Source organism: Tiliqua scincoides, chromosome 3, assembly GCF_035046505.1.
Source record: "Tiliqua scincoides isolate rTilSci1 chromosome 3, rTilSci1.hap2, whole genome shotgun sequence".
NCBI classification, from domain to species: Eukaryota; Metazoa; Chordata; class Lepidosauria; order Squamata; family Scincidae; genus Tiliqua; species Tiliqua scincoides.
The window spans coordinates 235,949,562-235,969,045 of record NC_089823.1 but is presented as its reverse complement, the minus strand read 5'-3'; the positions used below and the strand labels follow the sequence as shown (position 1 = coordinate 235,969,045).

General features: G+C 46.3%; 1 protein-coding gene across 1 annotated transcript in view; it reads left to right on the top strand.

Moving 5' to 3' along the window:
• The window catches only part of LOC136643843 (cytochrome P450 2J2-like), a 46,596-nt gene that overhangs the window by 16,953 nt on the left and 10,159 nt on the right, over window positions 1-19,484 (top strand). The window contains exons 3-6 of the mRNA XM_066619214.1: window positions 1,598-1,747; window positions 14,128-14,288; window positions 16,036-16,209; window positions 16,417-16,558. Coding sequence (XP_066475311.1) covers window positions 1,598-1,747; window positions 14,128-14,288; window positions 16,036-16,209; window positions 16,417-16,558 — 627 coding nt within the window. The remainder of the gene's footprint in view (window positions 1-1,597; window positions 1,748-14,127; window positions 14,289-16,035; window positions 16,210-16,416; window positions 16,559-19,484) is intronic.

Sequence of the window (19,484 nt, the reverse complement as noted above, 5' to 3'; positions counted from 1 at the left end):
AGCCGGCCTCTTGCCTTTTATTCACTCTCTCACGAAACAATACAGTGCAATACTGAGGTTACTGAGGGTTACTGATAACAGCTTCCTTGGTAACACATTCCTAAGGTCTGAGCACTTCTCTATTCTAAACCACTATCTCATCCTGTTTACTAGCTTCTCGTGCCTTAACAGAGGCAGAAGCCTGCTCAAGGTTTGCCTGAGTGGGGGGGCAGGTGTGCCTGCCAAGTTGCCACATCTACTAAGGCACAATGTTACTATACATAATCACTACAGAGGTGGTATATAAAGGCAGCCCAATTGTATTGAAACCTCCCTCCATTGATGCAGCTGTGCCAATGCAACATGTGCTGTATCTTATGGTGGGGGGCAATCAAGGAGGTCCCCCCAGGGTAATGGAACATTTGATCCCTTACCTTGAGGAAGGCACCCCCTTCCCCAGAGGGTCTCTTCAGTTCTACACCAGACCGTTCTGCACCAGCTCTGCAGAACTGAGGTGAGGAAGGGAAGAGCAGGAGGAAGGAGTTTAGGATACCTGCGCACGCAAGTGGCACTGGTAAACAGGGCTCCTGCACCTGCTCTGCCTCCTGCCCCCTTCCCCATTGCTGCCCTTTCCCCTCCTCCCCCCTCAACCCCATTCCTTCCACTGACCAGCCCTGAAGGATGGTGGACTATCTGCCGGCCCTTATATGTGGCCACCAGACATCATACTGGGGCCTTGCTGCACTTGCTGGTGGAACAGAACTTCTGCCTGCATCCTCTCTCTTCCACTGGTGGAACATGCTAGTGGACTGAGAAGCTAAGTTTGGGGCATAAGCAAGAGAAAGTTTGTAGGGCTTGAGTGTATCATTTTACTTCAACCATAATTTCTGACCTGGTTGTTTTCTGTGTGTGGTTTTTATAAAGCAATAATTTGCCTCAGTCCCTTTCATTAAGGTGAAAATCAGACATAAAACAACGTGCAGCCCAATCCTATCCAACTTTCCAGCACTGATGCTGCCATAATACAGCCCCAAGGTAAGGGAGCAAATGTTCCCTTACCTTGAGGAGGACTTTGTGACTGTCCCTTCACCACAGGATGCAGTGCCTGCCCCATTGGCACAGCTGCACCTGCACTGGAAATTTGGAAAGGATTGGGCCCCAGATTGCTTATGATTGTTTAATAAATTACACACACAGACTCCACTAACTGGGCAAAGAAGCACTTCTTAACAGCCCTCTCCTAAGCATGTCTACTCATAAGTAATTTCCATTATAGTCAATGGGGCTTATTCCCAAGTGGGCATGGCTAGGATTGCAGCCTAAGTGCTGGTTCTGTTATCTTGAGTTGGGAGAAAGCAACTGTCCCTCTATCTCAGCAGAGCATTTTCCCCACAGCGGCTTCCTGGTGTCTTCCTTGTGGGGCTGTTATTTGGTCTTCTTTATTATGAGTCCCCTTCGGACAAGGAGCCTTTTTCATGTATGAGCCCTGCAGTTCTGAGGTTCAGCTAAAATAGGGAACTCTTGAATCATAAGCATGAGATGCACAGACTTGGCTTCTGCTAGCCTTGCAACCCTTTTTTGCAAGCAGCAACTTCTCATTGATTCTCAATGGCCACAGGAATTGTACTTTCAAAGGGCCACACCTGGAAGCAGCAGAGACGCTTTGCACAAGTGACCATGCGGCGGCTGGGACTGGGGAAGAAAGGCCTGGAGCACCAAATCGAAGAGGTGGCCCAGGAGCTTGTGGAGATCTTTGCACGGGCCAAAGGTAGGTGATGCTAGAAGACACTTTAGGGGTCCGTCAGCTTTTTATTAGTCACCATGTTGTGAAAATCACATTTTCACCAATGCATTTAGGGGGCCCTGTGAGGTAGCAAAGGAAGCAGGTTCAGATATTGACACCACCCCAGAAGTACATTCAACAAAAACAACGTTTATTGAAAGAACACAGGAATAGCTAAGTATGGAACTTGGCTGAGGAATCCATGTTCAAAGGTAAGTGGTTTACACAGTCCCAAAGAAAATGCCCCCTCCTTCTCTGCTGGAATGGCCATTTAAAGCATTGCCTTCCCTAATGATAACCACACTGAATACTTTATGCCTCTGCCTTAAAGATTCTGGACAAAGATGATCCACACCTGCAGAAAGCTCTGCTCCTCAATGTTGACACCAAGTAAGGACCAGCAAGGACCCTGAGGGGTGGGAGAGGCCTGTTTATGTACCCTCTCAGGAAGGTTCCAGAAACCTTTCTTTATTTGGAGGGTCTATGGAGCTGTCCCTAAGGAAAGAAGTTTTTATTAATCTAGTCCTGCATTGTCAGGGTGGTTGAAATGGTGAGTTTTTGCAGTCAAAGGGACTAACTAGAGAGCTGGCTGCACCTGTTGAACCTTCGTTGCACTGCCTGGATGGGCACATTTAAGGGCCCAATCCTACCCAATTTCCCAGTGCTGGTTCAGTTGTGCCAATGGGGTGTGCGCTGCATCCTGTGCTGGAGGGATGGTCACTGGGGACTTCTCGAAGTATGGAAACATTTGTTCCCTTACCACGGGGTGCTGAAAAGCTAGATAGGAATGGGCCCTAAGTCAAAACGGGAGCAGTCAAGCCCCTTCATTGGTTCTGTAACTTAAAGTACATCTGCCTCTTGTAGTTTAGCATGAGAGTGCAAAAAGAGCTTTGGTGAGGTGGTGGGGGCATCACTGCAAAGCAGCCTCAGTTTCTGTCATGAAGTCTTTCAATGGATGTAGTTGGGCAGCCCAGTCTAACAACTGCTGCATTCCATGAGGTAGTTTTGGCCCCTGGAGGCTTCCTTGGTGTAAGGGAACATTTGTTCTGGAATAAGCTTTTGCTAGCTGGTGTCCTCCCTTGCATCTGGCATTCTGAGGTAGCCTACTTGTAAAACCAGGAGGTTGCACGTACCCATTATGGCCTGTAATCTTTGATGGACCTTTCCTCCAGAAATATATCCAATCCCTTTTTAAAACTTCCTCAAAGTCTTTCTTTGAGGAAGAAAGCCCCCCCAAGATCAATATCGAGCCCCCCAATATCATCTTCTCACATTTTTTTTGCCACAGCTTATGTTCCTTTTTATTCTCCTCATTAGGGCAAGACTTCCATTTATGGAAGGAAGTTTCCTCGTCCTTTGCAGCTTCTCTAACTTTGCTCCTTAGCCATGCTGGCACCCTCCTGGACTTAGCGGAGCCCTTCTTCCTTTGTGGTATACACTTCTGCTGGGCCTCTATTACTGTTGTTTTAAACAGCCTCCGCGCACTCTGGAGAGATGGGGCTCTTTTTACCATCCTTTTCAACTTCTTTTTTACTAGTGTGCTAATAGAGTCGGCCCTTTGGAAGTCAGGGTTTTTGTGTCAGATTTGCTAGGAACTCTTCCCTCGACATGCATGGCGAAACAGATTGTAGCATGGTCAATGTTCCCCAATGGCTCAGTAACATTTACGTCTCTAACCAAGTCCTGAGTACCACACAATATTAAATCCAGTCAAGAACACAAATTGACACAATCGTTTTGAGGATAATTGAAATCCCCCATGATTACAACCCTGTGTTTCCTTTATGCCTCCCTGATTTGTTTCCTCATTTCAAGGTCCTCTCAAGGTTTTAGGTTTGGAGGAAGATAGCATGCCCCCAGTATTACATCGCTCTTTGAACCTGATAATTTAACCCACAGCAATTCTATGGTGGAGTCGGACTCACCTTCAGTCTCTGCTGAATTCTACCCGTAATAGGCCCCTCCTTGTCTCTCCTATAGAGTTTATAGCCTGGGATTGCAGTATCCCACTGATTCTCCTCCTTCCACCATGTTTCCGTTATACCCACTATATCAATATTTTTCCTAGCCACAAAACATTCCAGCGCTCCCATCTTCCCTCTCACACTTCAGGCATTTTCATTAAAATACTTGTACATGGAATCCCCCAAGATGGGCTGCTTATTAGCAGTGGTGTCACTAGGGCTCGCGTCACCTGGTGCGGGAGGCCAGTGCGTCACCCCCATGCAGTGGGCGGGGCAACACCCCGGGTGGTGGGCATGGCAATGTGTCATCGCTCCACCCCCACTTTTTTTTGGCTGTACATTTTCATAGAACACAGATATTTTAATGTGGTTTGTGTTTAATCCCCCCTCCACGTCGCTGAAATAGTCCAATGGAAAGGCAGAAGCCAATACGCTTGGTTCTGGTGGCGTTGCAGGAGTTGCCAGAGTGTGACTGCCACAGCTGCGAACTGCCTCAGGGACTCGGGCACCGGATTTTGCCTCGAGTTTGACTCCGGAAGCCTTTTCCATAACTGGATGTAGCCACAAGGCAGCAGAGGTTTGGGATCAGAGTTTTCCTTCTCTCAGATGAGCTGCCTTCCCAGACTGACGAGTCCCACCTACCCGGTGGCTGTTTTGTTGCCGCTTACGACAAGTACAGCCAAACTGAGGGCCTGTTCTTATCCCCAGCCCCAGGGGGTATGCAACCATCCACATGATTATTTGACTGTACTCCTCAAGAGACCTAACTGGGCAAATCCCTGGGTTGGATGCATGTCCCAGGTGCACTTTGGACCCCTGCCCTTGGTGGTCATTTTTGGTCTAATGAAGCCAAATGATACAGGCTTCCTCCCTGAAGGACACATCCGACCACTGCACCATCCTGGCAGAAGGGGAGGACCTGGAGGGAGGTAGCTGTTCGCTGGGATGAAATTGCCCCAAAGAATATGATGAATGATGTGGCCCTAAACAGCAGTGCTTCGTATGGGGAGGCAAAAATCTCATATCCAGCATATATACGGAACATACATATAGTTCTGTAACATTGATGGGGTCATTGGATTCTGGCAATCAGGTGCTGGAGCATTGACCCTTCTAACATCTTGTAGACATTGAACTCACCTGTGTTATCAGTATGGCCAGCAGCCTGTAAAACAAATACCAAAGCGGGCAAATAGATGGATATGGACTGGGCAGTGAGCCCCTGGTCCTGCAGGTGAAGCAAAAAATGCATGATGAGCTTGGGGGGGGGGGTTGGCCATACCCCAGGAAGCAAGACCTGTCGACAGAATTCCTGAAACTCGCTGGCCATCCTCTGGTAACTGACTCGAGATGTGTAGGCTAGCGCCCCCCAGATTACCCTTTGTGTCTGGTCAAACCAAGGCTCCATTGCCATTGGGGCATGGGGTCTGGTTCTAAGCTTGATTCTGAAACCAGCTGCCAAAAACGCTCCCCCTAAAATAGAGAGAGCATGTTGGCAATGCCATTGTGTAGGCCTGGGACATGCTTGGCAATAAACAAAACAGTGATGTTCAGGCATTGGAGGACAAAGGTACAAACTAATTTATGACTCGTGGTGACTTGGATGTTTGCTGGTTGACAACATAAACAACAGCCTGGTTGTCACACCAGAAACACATCATGGCATTAGCAAGCTCCAGTGCCCAAAGATGTACTGCCACCACAAGTGGGAAAAGTTCAAGGAACGCAAGGTCACCCTTGATGTCGCCCTCCTGCCATTCTCTTGGCCATGGCTCTGTGCACCTAAAATGACCCCAAATCCCAAGCCACCTGCTGTGTCCGAGTGGTCCTGCAGGTCGGCCTCAAGTGGCTGATCCAACCTCCAGAAAGACGTGCCGTTGAAGTTCCGTAAAAACTGTAGCCACATTTGCATGTCTTCCCTCAAGTCAGCAGAAACCTTGATTCTGTGAAAAGGGTGACGGAGCCATAGCAGAGACGCCTGAGGAAGACCGTACCTGGCGCCACCACCCTGCACATGAAGTTCAAGTGCCTTACTTGCACCTGAAGCTCATTAAGGGTGAGTCTACATGCTCCCAGTCCTGCAGCTTTCTGACTGTGACCAACTTTTCCTTGGGGAGACAGCTACACTTGCTTACCAAGTCAAGCTCCACGCCAAGGAAGATCAGCCGTGTTGCTGGACTTTCTGTCTTGGCATGTGCTAAAAGAACCCCAACTCTGAGCAAATTAACAAAAAGACATCCAGAAGTTGGTGAAATTTTTTCAATTGTGCATTGCCCATGAAATGAAATTCATCCAGGCAATGTGCAGTGGTGCAAATTTGGGACCTGGAACACACCGCCCAAGCCAACTGGTGCTAAATTTCTCAAAAGGTTGAGCAAGAAATTGAGCAACCAGTGGTAGGCTCTATCCATATAATATCCCCCATCAAAGAAGAAAACCCAGGAGGCAGAAATCGTTGCGATGAACCAGTAGCAACCTGAGGACCGACTCAATGGCCGCCTTGGCCATCAGTGCCCCCATCTCGCAGGTATGCAGGAGTTTTATGGCATCATGCAGAGAAGTGTACCTTACTGAACAGAGGTGCTGAGGTATCCCGTCATTGACCAAAGTGCCCTGTGGATAAGACAAGTGGTAAATAAACCTAATAATAAGCCGTAATCCTAAAACCAAAAGAAAAACTTCAGCCAAATATTTTGCTGAATCTCTACTGGTGTAATCCCTGACAAGGTCCAATAAGGTAGGCAGCCTCATCAGGGACGGCCTCTTTTCCAGCTGTGGGGGGGCTTGTCCTCCCCCTCCCCTTCTGCTTGGGATTCCTTGCTGCTTACCACCCTGTTTTAACCAGCCCATCATAGTGCAGGCATTGACAGAATGCTTTCCGTTGAGCGGCCCACACAAGTTCACAAAGGTGCAGTTGCTCTTTCCGCACTTGCTCATGGAGCTGAACTCGTAACATGTGCTGGAGACCTGAACCCAGTGGGTGCCCGAAGGCACCTGAGGTGTTCCTTCCCCATTCCTGCCAGTTAAGTGTCCACTGCCAGACCTATCGCCTGCAGTTGGCTTGGAGAGCACCACCAGCTGGACCCACAGTTGCCACTGGGATATCATCCAATCCAGGGCGGTGTCATGCAAGGCCCCAAGTCTAAAATGTTCATCATAAACCATTCAGGATTGATACTGAGGTCCACCTTTGAATGCCTTGTAAAAGTAACAAAATCCAATTTCCTACCTTCACGCTGCTAAATAACTATAATTTCATTCCACTAAATTTCATTATTCACCCCATGTAGCAGCTCAATGGTGTCTATACCAATGCCTTCTGGGGTGACAGTGGAGGAGCAAGAAACCTGGCAGTGGGTCTTTAAAACTATTTTTCCACTATTTTGGTATCCACTGATTTTTTTTTTAATCCACTTGGGGATCTGGAATTACGCCACTGTAATTTACTGGGGGATTTACACCACTGCAGTGTAAATCGTATACTATACACCTACAACCAATTCGACCAGTTCTTGTCAATTTTTCTCCTCCTAACTACTTCTTGGTCACGCAGAGGGTCACCCACCCTCGGCTGTGGTTCTGGCTCCTATCCTGTGCTGGAACAGGCAAGCCAAGAGGCTTGCACTGTATCCAGCACAGGATAGGGGCCCAAAGTGGCTCAGCCAGAGGTAAGGGGAAACTTTTCCACTTACCTCTGGGTAAAGCACCCTGTCCCCTATGGGTCTCCTCATACCTGCGCCACCTCCTGAGGTGGCACAAGTCAGAGGAGAGCGGAGCGGCTTCAAGCTGCTCCAAACTCCCTGGGAACAAGGGTTGGGATCCGGCATAACTGCCAGATTACAGCCCTGCCTCCTGCTCCCCACCTGACTGCCCTCAGGGCATCCCACCACCCACCCTCCCCCGAAAGCGATCGCTCCACTTTCACTTCTGGTGAGCTGGGGAGCCCTGCAGATGCTCATCGCATCGCTGCCTCCTCCCTGCCTCCTCGCTGTGTCTGCCTTAAGGGGGCAGAGGCCTGGGCCTTTGGTGTGGGGCATCACCATGCCCCAGTTTGAAAAACCACTGCTCTGTTGTTACTAGGTACTGCTCCTTTTGTTTGATTTTTCATGATTAGGTAGGTATGTTGTCCAACCGCTGGGCAATGTGTGGTGCAAGCTTCTCAGGTGCTGAAGCCAAAAACCATGCAGTTCATCTTCTGCTGGTGCAGACCAGTTTTTAATGTTTTTCACCCTTGTGCTATATCAGAACAGCCCCACTGGATCAGGCCATATGCCCATCTAGTCCAGCTTCCTGTATCTCACAGCGGCCTATTAAATGCCCCAGGGAGCACACCAGATAACAAGAGACCTGCAAGGCCTCCTGGGAATTGTAGTTTAAGAACATAAGAACAGCCCTACTGGATCAGGCCATAGGCCCATCTAGTCCAGCTTCCTGTATCTCACAGCAGCCCACCAAATGCCCCAGGGAGCACACCAGACAACAAGAGACCTCATCCTGGTGCCCTCCCTTGCATCTGACATAGCCCATTTCTAAAATCAGGAGGTTGCACATACACATCATGGCTTGTAACCCTGAATGGATTTTTCCTCCAGAAACTTGTCCAATTCCCTTTTAAAGGCATCCAGGCCAGATGCCATCACCACATCCTGCGGCAAGGAGTTCCACAGACCGACCACACGTTGCGTCAAGAAATATTTTCTTTTGCCTGTCCTAACTCTCCTAACACTCAATTTCAGTGGCTGTCCCCTGGTTCTGGTGTTATGTGAGAGTGTAAAGAGCATCTCTCTCTCAACTTTATCCTTCCCATGCATAATTCTGTATGTCTCAATCATGTCCCCACTCAGGCGTCTCTTTTCTAGGCTGAAGAGGCCCAAATGCCATAGCCTTTCCTCATAAGGAAGGTGCCCCAGCCCAGTAATTGTCTTAGTCACTCTCTTTTGCTAATCATTTCTGTTGTTATAACGAGATTTTCCATTTCAGTGTTTTTCTTTTCCTTCTTATTTTCTTCTTTAAAAGGGGATTGGACAAGTTTCTGGAGGAAAAATGCATTATGGGGCACAAGCCATGATGTGCATGTACAACCTCCTGATTTTAGAAATGGGCTATGTCAGAATGCCAGATGCAAGGGAGGGCACCAGGATGAGGTCTCTTGTTATCTGGTGTGCTCCCTGGGGCATTTGGTGGGCCGCTGTGAGATATAGGAAGCTGGACTAGATGGGCCTATGGCCTGATCCAGTGGGGCTGTTCTTATGTTCTTAAACTACAATTCCCAGGAGGCCTTGCAGGTCTTCTTGTTGTCTGGTGTGCTTCTTGGGGCATTTGGTGGGCCGCTGTGAGATACAGGAAGCTGGACTAGATGGGGCTATGGCCTGATCGAGTGGGGCTGTTCTTATGTTTTCCTTTAGTCTGATTTCTCAGTAGAGGCCTGTCTGGTTGGGTGACCTGTCCAGGTTAGCCCCCTGTCTCTCTGAAGCATGCAAGCCCACCACCACTACAAGGCAGCATCCCATGGGGGAGTATTATTATTTTCAACTCCCGCACCAATTGCAGTGGCTTGCTAGCCCTATATATTCCCCAAGGATTGGTGTTCTAAATGAAAGTAGGGTACGAGGTGCCAAGTGGCAGCCAGCCTTTGCTGAGGCCAGTCTTCCCACAATCCCCCTGCTCCAAGAACCACAACGAGTTCTTCCTGCTGAGTGGAAGCAGCACAGGCCACTCCACAATTGGGTTCTTGGCCTATTCATCTGCTTCTGATAACGGTCCACCATTCACATCCTCCCATCGGGCGCTCTGCTGCTACACAAGGCGGCTGAGTGGAGATGGTCACCAAGGCCGGGTGAGGCCTCAGGCCGCTGGCCCTTTCCTGCTTCACTCCCTCATTGCCATGTGCGTGGCAAGGGATTCAGATAAGAGCTCCGATAAGGATGCAATCGGACCAAGCAAACCTGATCAAGCGCACGCCATGGAACTCCTGCCTGGGTGCCGTCTGGGACATAAAGGAGCTTGCCAGAAACCCTGCTGCTCAGCAAACCCCTTGGTTCCCACTCCCAAGGCTTGGGCTATCCAATTGGGTGCCGAGGCTGTGCCTGACTGCATGAGGTGCGGTGGGGTAAACTTGCTGGCCCGCGACCGCTTGCATTAGCACCCTTGTATCAAAATGTACTTTGATCCATTTGGTCCATTAAGGGCACAATCCTAACCGACTTTCTAGCACTCACCTAGCCGCAATGCAGGCCCAAGGGAAGGTAACAAATGTCCTTACCTTGAGGAGGTAGTGCACCCCACTTTGGCACAGCTGTGTCAGTGCTAGCAAGTTGGTTAGGATTGTGCTGTAATTCACATATACTTTTAAAGTGCATATTTTGACTGCTTTCCTACTGTTGCAAAGTGTTGCAAGGTTCAAAGCAAGACTCAGTAGTCAGGGTGATTGTCTGCAAGCCTTTATTACGTTGCCAGCAATGGGCATCTCAAGGGACTCCAGTCCAAAGCACTGAAAGCAAGTATCAATCTTAGCCAGACCCTTTATAACATTTTGGGTCCTTTGGCTGAAGTTTGACATCATAGTTGGGGCTAACTCTTAATAGGCTGTAGATAGCCTTAGAGACATTTGATTGGTGAGCTTCAAGTTACAGGTTTCAAATAAGGCAAAGTTATACATTTAAACATATAGAATACAAAGTTTTCAAGAACCAGTAGAGTGCACTGTAACCGTATTTTTATTCAGAACTGGCCTTTTTGGCAAGTCTTTAGACCTATTGATACAGGCTAATGAAAGCCAGCCATTTATGTTAAATCATTTAAACAGAGCAAATGCTTAGCAGTTTAATAGGGAAAATGTTCAAATGTTTACAAGCTTAATGAACCAAATGTTTATGTTATGTTATGGGTGTTTATAGTTAAATTAGTTTAAAACAAATTATTGGTTTATATGTTTAGGAAATAGGGAAAAGTGTCTATTTGCTTAGCATGCTTATATGTTGAGAACCAAAAAAGCATTTTTCTGGTCTCTGTCTGCAGACAGCAGACAGGCTGTAAATTAGCAAAGGAATCTTTCTTGGCAAACTGCCAAGGACAAGATAATGGTTCAGGCTTCAAAGCACTGTTTGTAAAAAGGGAGTAAGAAGCTGGAATTTCCATCTGTCAAGCTTAATTGCTAGTATGATAAATGAAACTAAACTGAACAGATGAATACCCTTGGAAAAAAGGCTTTTTGGACTTTTAAGACATTTAAGTTTCAGAAGGACAGTGTTATGAATACTGAGAGAGTTATTTACACCAGAGCATCACAGGAATGCCAAAGGAATACTATGCTTGCATGCATTCTTCAATATTTTAATAGTTATTGCTTAAAAGTGTAAATTAATGTTAATAGCAATATATGGTAGTTTAAAGTGAATTTTAGCTGTTAGAATAGTTTGATCAAAGCATAAAATACACAGAAAGGTGAAAGAGCTATTAAGTTTTACTTAAAGCCACAAGTCTGAAAATGTGACGTTGAAAGGCAGATGTCTGGCAAAAGTTAATTAAAGAGTCTAACAAAGAGTTAGACAAATTAAACAGACTGGAATGTGGTATACTCCCCACAGATAAGACTCTTATCTTAGGCAAAGGCATTACTAACTCCTCTGTAGACTCAAGGTCCTGCTTAATTGGAACTAGGGAGTTACAACTCAGAGAGACAGATTTAGATAACAAATAAGGAGTAGCCAGGAAGCAGGATGCACTTGTAACAATTAATTGGGAAAAGTTATATCTCTCTTGGCACCAAGAAGCAGAAAACCAAAGGTTATATACAGGTTAGAAACATTTTAATGAGGAGATCTAAGTGGACAGTTTATCTTGTTTGGCAGATACAGACACCTGCAAACAATCAGCTAGATAGAAGATAACAGAAATAACATTCCTGAGAAAGTCCCCTGATTAAGCCAAAACATCATGAGAGCTGAAAGCTGACAGAAAAAGCTGAAAAAAGCTGAAACTGGCCCTCCTCACCCCAGCAGTGTCTTTTCTAGTGGCTGCCTGCTGGTATTCTTTTGCATCTTTTTAGATTGTGAGCCCTATTGGGACAGGGAGCCATGAGTTATTTGATTTTTCTCTGTAAACCGCTTTGTGAACTGTTGAAAAGTGGTATATAAATACCGTTAATAATAATAATAATAATTAATTTAGTTAGAAAGAGTTCTTAAAATCCTTTTTACAATAAGAGGTTAGTATGTCTTGTATTAAATATATGTTTATACCACTATACATCACAGTAACAAGTCACATATAGAGAATTACACGTGGAATAAAGGAAAAACCAAAAGGCTTAGTTTAAACAGAGGTTGGCAGAAAGCCGACAGTGATTGATGAGACCAGACAGAAAGTAATTTAGAAAGAGAGCACTGGTGGCTCTGCCAAGGTCAGAGATAAGCACAAAAGATACCAAAAATCCAGTTCTGTAATAAATGAGTAAACAGTGCCATCTAGTGTTTTTTGAAATCTTTAAATTCTATATGTCTCAATGTACATTTTTGCCTTTTTTAGAACTTGTAACTTGAAACCAACCAATCAAATGTTTGTAAAGTTATCTGTGGCCAATCCAAAGAAAGCCCTCATCTCTGATGTCACACACCAGCCAATGAGAAGTGTAAGACTCCTCAAACAAAAGAGCCAGAATCAAATATAAGTGAGAGGCTCACACTGGAAAATTGTTCTCTCTGAGGGCTTTGAGAGTTCCCACATGGCTCTCATTGCTCTCTTCGCTTTGGACAGGAGTCCCTGAGAAGCCCGTTGCTGGCAACGAAATAAAGCTTGCAGACGATCACCACTCTTGCCTACTGAGTTTGCTTTTGAGTTTGCTTTTGACCTTGCAACATTATTTCTTGGCATACATCTCTCTCAAGATTGAGATGACCTTGCATAAGCCACCTGCTTATCTCTTCTCCCACATTCCTCTTTCTGTTTCCAGCACTGTGGGGCTCTCTGCCAACCTTTGTTAAGCAAGGTCCTTCGAACTTGCTTTTAATTCTCTACCTTAATTCTATTTGTGACCTGTTACTTTGAGTACATTTAAGGGATCTATAGTGGTGTACATTCATATATTTTAATACAAAACAAACTAAACTTTTCACTGTATAAAAGATTTCTTTTAAATGAGAAATCCATTTCTCATTTACTTGTAAACAAATTACAGCTCTCTATGTCAGTTGCAGCTCAGACAGAGGCTTTCTCATGGATGTTTTGCTTATCTCCTATAATTGCATTCATTTCTGTTTCTGGAGGTGCCCGTATCTCACTAGCTAAAATCCTATTCCAGCCTGCCAAATAAAGCTTTCCCTTACTACAATGTTGCAAATCTGTGTGTTTTCTCATCCTGGCAGGCCGCATACTTCTGCCAAGAATGAGTTTTATCTTTGAGATGCAACTCTCTTTGCCAAATTCCAAAATGTTTCAGCGCTAGACTTTGAGGCTTCAAGGTTTCATCTAGCAAAACTTTCTATGCAGGTTTCTCTGTAAGGCTAGCTATGATTTTAACTTGAAATGGCTTTTACTATCATATGTGTTTCTATGTTCAGTTCAGTAAGACCTTTATTGGCATAAATGTTTATATGCTTTAATCAAACCTTTAATGAAATCAGGCCATTAAAACTTCTAATGCTTCCATATCTCTCTCTATACATGTTGGTTATACTTTAAGGACAAAGACTATTTAAAGCTTTGAAGAATAATTGACAGGCAAGCAGACATGGTGATCTCTTTGGCACTTCTATGAGATTTTGTGTAAACACCTACTATGTAAAATAACTCTTCTAGTGTTTGTATGCATGTAACAGAGTCCTTTGCTCTAAAAAGCCTGAAGGAATAATGATTTTAAAACTGCAAACTGTTTTGCTAAGTTGGACATTCTTCTGTTCATTGTTATCTGTTTTGCCATTCAAGCAGGGAGCCAAAAAGCAGAAGTTTCCTCCTTTTCTGTTCCCATCTTCCCTTCTTTCAAAATATGTGTTGTTCCTCTGGGTTTTTTTATCTTGCTAGTAGCAACCTTGACATTTTGCCAATTCAGGAGAGCTTGCCAAGTCTTAGCAGAACTGCCTGCTTTCAATTTCCAAGCTTTTTCCCTAAGAGAAAATAATATGGCTTTTAACCTATTAAGATTTTGAGCATTTGCCCTAATGGCAAATTACTCTGGTCATTCTGTCACCTTCTATCACTACCATAGAGATATAAAGTCTATAATACATTTTAGTCATATCTCTAAGATTCTAGAAACTTTGGCTGTGAACCTGGAGCATCACAAGAACAGTTTCCAATTGGTCCCCTGCATCTCCTAAGGCCTGCCCACCCTCTGTCTGTCTGTCTGTCTGTCTGTCTGTCTGTCTGTCTGTCTGTCTGTCTCACAACTGATAACTGTATTTGCAGGGCAGCCACTTGACCCCGTGTTACCCATCACTAATTCAATCTGCAATGTGATTTGTACTTTGGCTTTTGGTCATCGGTACTGTCTTGAAGACAAAGAATTCTTGAAGTTGATGGAAGCCCTTGAAAGTTTTTTAAAATTTCCAGGCAGCTTGTTTCATTTTGTGAGTAGCCTTTTTCTACTCTACTGAGTCAGCCAATCTTGAGCCCAATCCTATGCAATTTTCCAGGGCTGGTGCAGCTACTCGTATATCTATGGGGTGTGCACTGCACCTTGTGGTGGGGGGACAGTCACATAGGCCTCCTCAAGGTATGGGAGCATTAGTTCCCTTACCTTGGGGCTGCATTGCAGCTGTAGCAGAGCTGGAAAGTTGGATAGGATTGGGCCCCCAGTCTCCCCAATGCCTTTCCTGACCCTTTAACAGTTAAGCGTACTTCTGAAGAAGGTATTCTTAGACGTTACCTGGAGTGCACGTGTAACTGAATCACAGCTCAATGAGTGGAATGAGCGTTCCGCTGTCACTAAACGCCCAGCGACAGCACCAACTTTGTTCCACTGCCAGGCTAGTTGCAGCTCCTCTGCAAAGCGGCAGTGGCTTCTCACCTCCGTCACTGCAAAGCCCAGGCTGCGCTGATTCCGGTAAGTCGGTCACAAAGACATGTCATCAGTAGGGTTGGAGGGCAGTGGCATAGGTCCAGGGAGACCTATAGGCCACCGGGAGGCCTACACAGAGGTAAGTAGAAAATATTTTTACTTGCCTCTGGCAGGCCTCCTGATTCCCCCCAACCATTGGATGCAGCACGTACCCTGTGGCATAGCTGCATCTTCATCAGTGGTGGGGCCATTCATTAGCTGATTCTCTGATAATGGAAATGTCAATGGGAGGATGTGATCAGGATTAGAACTGCTTTGGGGCAGAGTAATAAACCCCCTTTCCTCCAAGACAGTTCTTTTGCTTTTCATTCCCGTGGTGTGCAATTTTTAAAAAGGAAAACACTAGGGAATGTCCTGCATATAGAGTAATGTCTAGTTTGACACAGAGAGTGACTAGAATGGGGTGAGTGTGTTTGTGTGCATGAGAGAGAGAGAGAGAGAGAGAGCGAGCTGATAGCCAGTGGCTGATCAAAGTTGTCTTTGGGTGCAAGGCTGCTTTATGGGGACTGGATGTGATCTGTCACTGACATGCAGGAGTGTTGTGTGGCTTACTTCCACCTGATGCCCAAAGGTAAATAAACCAGATAGTACAAAGACTCTATCTGCCTCCAGTGATCTCTAGAACAGTGATTCCCAACCTTTAGGAGACTGGATTATTGAGGCAAAAATTAGAATTGTTGTGGACCCTGGGTGGGCACTGCATAACCTGGTGTGACACAGCAGAGGCCTCCGTAGCCGGACAAACCTGGAAGAGCTGCCCAGCAGCTGCAGAAGAGCATGCCTCTCACTTCTCCCCGGGGGTTGGTGAGGGAGTGCAACTCCTGCAGCTGCTGGCCAGCTCTTCCACGGTGTGACAACCAAGGCCTCTGGGCCACCCAAGATTGCGCTGGAATTGTGCAAGAGCTGGACAGAACTGGAAATGACTGGCACACAGGTGTGGCCTGATTGTTGTGTGTGTGCATGAGACCTTGCAGGCCACTTTTCAAGTTCTCGCAGACCACAGGCTGGGAAACACTGCTCTGAAAGAAGCCAAATGCAGGTATCTTGTCCCCCTGGAACAAAGAAGGGGGGTGAGGAATGCTTGTCACAACACACTGTTTCTCAAGTGTTCTCTGAACTATGATGTTGAAGTCAGAATTATTGGGTGGGCTTGTGAAACTATGTTGTGGTAACTATTGTGGGGGTGGTAGCTTACGAACCCATGTTGCTGAGCTTCCTCATGATGGTAACAGGATGTGCTTTCATCTTTCCCATAGCTGTATGAAATATTCCCATTTGTCATGAAACATCTCCCAGGGCCTCACCAAAAGGCATTGCTCTCGATTGAGACAATGCTTTCATTTAGAAAGGAGATAGAAAAGCACAAGGAGCATCACTCTCTGCATGAACCTCAGGATTTCATTGATTTCTATCTCCTTCAGATGGAGAAAGTAAGTACCTGCTTTGTATGTCCTGGAGCACTGCCTGGGGGCAACTGGGATCTGGATGGGGCCTAAATCAAATTAATGTGTGAATCCTGCTCCTCTGATGAGCCACAATCCCTGCTGTGATTGAACACTGTCATTTGGAGGACCATCAACAGACTTTTATAGGCCACAGTTGCGATTATTAACATTCTGTCCTTCCTCTCCTAACAGCACAAGGATGACCCTGACTCCACTTATAATGACGAAAATCTGTCCCATTGTATTTTTGACCTCTTTCTTGCGGGGACAGACACCACTGCCAGTACTCTGCAATGGGCGCTGCTTCTCATGGCATCTCACCCTGATATCCAAGGTGAGATAGACTTCTGCAAGGGTCCCTGCTTTTGGCTGGGGAGGGGTGGCCAGACCACTCTTTGTGGCAGGGACTCCTTGGGCAATACTAAGGATTCTGTAGTAGCAGGGGCCAGGGTATGGTGGCTTGGGCTTCCTTCCACCCCTTGCTTACCTACGTGGAGTTTGCTTCCTGCTCTCCCTTCTGGGGGTGGTGGGGTGGAGTGCCCAGTGAGAAGTTTGTGGATGGGGTTCTCATGGGGTAGAGTCCCCAGAAATGAGAGTTCTGAAAGTGTTGATGAAGTTGCAAAGTGTCCACAAAGTGTCTTGCCAGGACTGTTCTGAGGGCAGCAGTCTGTTTGTGCAAAGTGCTTCTTTTGTGTATTAAGTTCTCCAGTGGCCTAGGGAGTAAAGCACCTGGTTGCACCTGCCAGACTCTCTGGCATCTACAGATGGTGCTGGGAACGATTCCTTTCTGAAACCCCAGAGTGTCACTGCCAGGCAGTACACAGCAGAGGTTCTCTGCATGAAGCAGCACGTGGCCTCCTGGAACGAAGTGCCTCCTGGGACAAAGCAAGTTAAGCATCTGTGTGAGGAGAGGGAAGAGGAAAGAGAAAGAGAAATCGAGGAGAAGGTAACATTTGTTTAACCTTAAATCAACTTTTAATTTATTTTTTAGCTAAAGATAGTACTTAATCAACCTGAGGAAGGGATTCTGAAGGTCCAGTAATTTGGGGCACAGGGTTTAGCTGAGGGCAGTACAAATACAGGTCCAGCCTATTTATACACGGATAAAAAATGGATGGCGAATTGCCATTCAACACGAATGGCCACTGCAAATGAGAAGGAATGTGCTGATCCCTGGAGAAGGGGGAAAGTGCACCCCTTTAAAATCAGTTTAAAAAACTGAACAGTCCTTTAACAACAGCCTCCTTAATGAGAGAGAGAGAGAGAGAGAGGGCAGCTGGCTGACAATCCATCAATTCGTCTCTCTCCAGCGGACCCCTCCCTTCCCCCTGAGCACATGAAAGAAAGGTGATCACTTTACATTGGTGAAGGGAGGGGCTAAATGAAGTGCCTTTGTAAGCGCTTGGAGGAGGACTGATTGATGGATTGTCTTCTTAATGACTCTTATCTTACATCACAAAGGTCAGCAAGGCTGTTTTTAAATCACCAGAGCAAAGAAACTTTGTTTTCTCAATTGATTTGCTATAGTGTGTTTTTTGTCATCCATGTGAGTGCTTGGAGACGGAACCCACGGAATAATGAGGCTCACCTGTACATACATAAGTGCTTATTAAGGTAGCAAGGCAGAATTTGGACAGGGAACCAACTTGAGTTACAGCTCAAGTCTTTACAGGTCTACTATGAGTAGGAGCAGAGTCCTACTAGAGGGTACTACTTGGGAGTAAGCGCCCAAGGCAGAAGCACTTGGAAAACAAACAAAACAGAGGAGGAGAAAAGAAGGAGGAAAGCAAGCTTTCTGCTATTCTACTTTATTTAAGTTTACCTTATACTTAACCCAAGTTAGATCATAATTTGAAGGCCTATTTGGGACCCAAGACACAGGAGCAAGGTGAGGGCAATAAACAAACTAAACAAACAAACAAATAAATAAAGCAGGGCAGAATTTGGACAGGAAGCTGATTCTGAAGGAAATTACAGCTCAAGTCTCAAGTGGTCCACTCTGAGTTTGATCAGAATCTGCTGGAGGGTAGGAACCCAAACTAAACAGAGGAAGAGGATAAAAGAAGGGGAAAGCACACTTTAGTGTCTTAACTTAAACAGGATTTAAATCTTAGTGTGTAAGTTCTGCCAAGTTCAAAACTCTAAAGCCAGTTCAGTTTAAATTCAAAGTTAAGGCCAGCTTGGGGATAAATACAGTCCAGCAAAAGAGGGCTGAATGAAGAGGACAGGAATCTAGGAAAGCCATTTTTCCAGCCAGCAAATTTAGCAGAGTCAACTAACTTTTTAGGAGTTTTGCATATTCAGGCACCCTATTAAGGAGTTTGTATATTGGGTAATTCCATCAGCAGGCTTCTGCAGTTCCCAGGGCTGTAATCAGTAATCCATTGTTCTCAGTACCTGGGGCTATACTCAGGACCTAATCCTAACAAGTGTGCGCTGGCTTACCACTGGCACGCACTGAAGCAAACTTGCCATAAGGCACGTTTACCAGCCCTAGAGCTGGTGGAGTGCCAGTGCTAGCCCAGTGCTAGCTCAGTGGTCACGCGGACTGCCAGACAGTGGAGAGGTAAGTGGGGGCATGGGGGAGGCAGGGAGGAGGTGTTCTGGAGAGGGGGGAGGCAGAGGAAGGGCAGGGAGTGGGAGGGGAGGAGGCATGCCAGGGGAAGGTAGCAGGGTGGGAGGGAGGTGGGACCAGTGGAGCTTTGCTCCACCAGATCCTGAGCTTCTGTGTTGGGCCTTCTGCCCAACATGGAGGCTCTAAATTCTATGCCGACCCTTGGTTCATCATAGAATCAAGTAGCCCAATTGTAGGGCGACTTGCTTTACCTGGGGGAAGGGGACAAAAGTTCCATTCTCCCGAAAAGGAGGTGGTGGCAGCGGCTGCCTAGGGCGCTGTGGATGCGGGGGCAGCCATTTTTGCCACTGCTGCAGCCCTGCATGCCGGGCAGCTCAGGATTAGGCTATCAGCTAAAGGCTGACATGTTAAATGACTGTGCTTTAGAGCAACTAGTCATGGAGCGCACCAGAGGACAGGCGACTCTGGATTTAATATTGTGTGCTACTCAGGACCTGGTTAGAGATGTCAATGTTACTGAGCCATTGGGGAACAGTGATCATACTGTGATCCGTTTCAACATGCACGTCGGGGGAAGAATACCGGGAAATCTCTCACAACAACCCTTGACTTCCGAAGGGCGGACTTCCCTCAAATGAGGAGACTGGTTAGGAAGAAGTTGAAAGGGAAGAGGGTCTAATCTCTC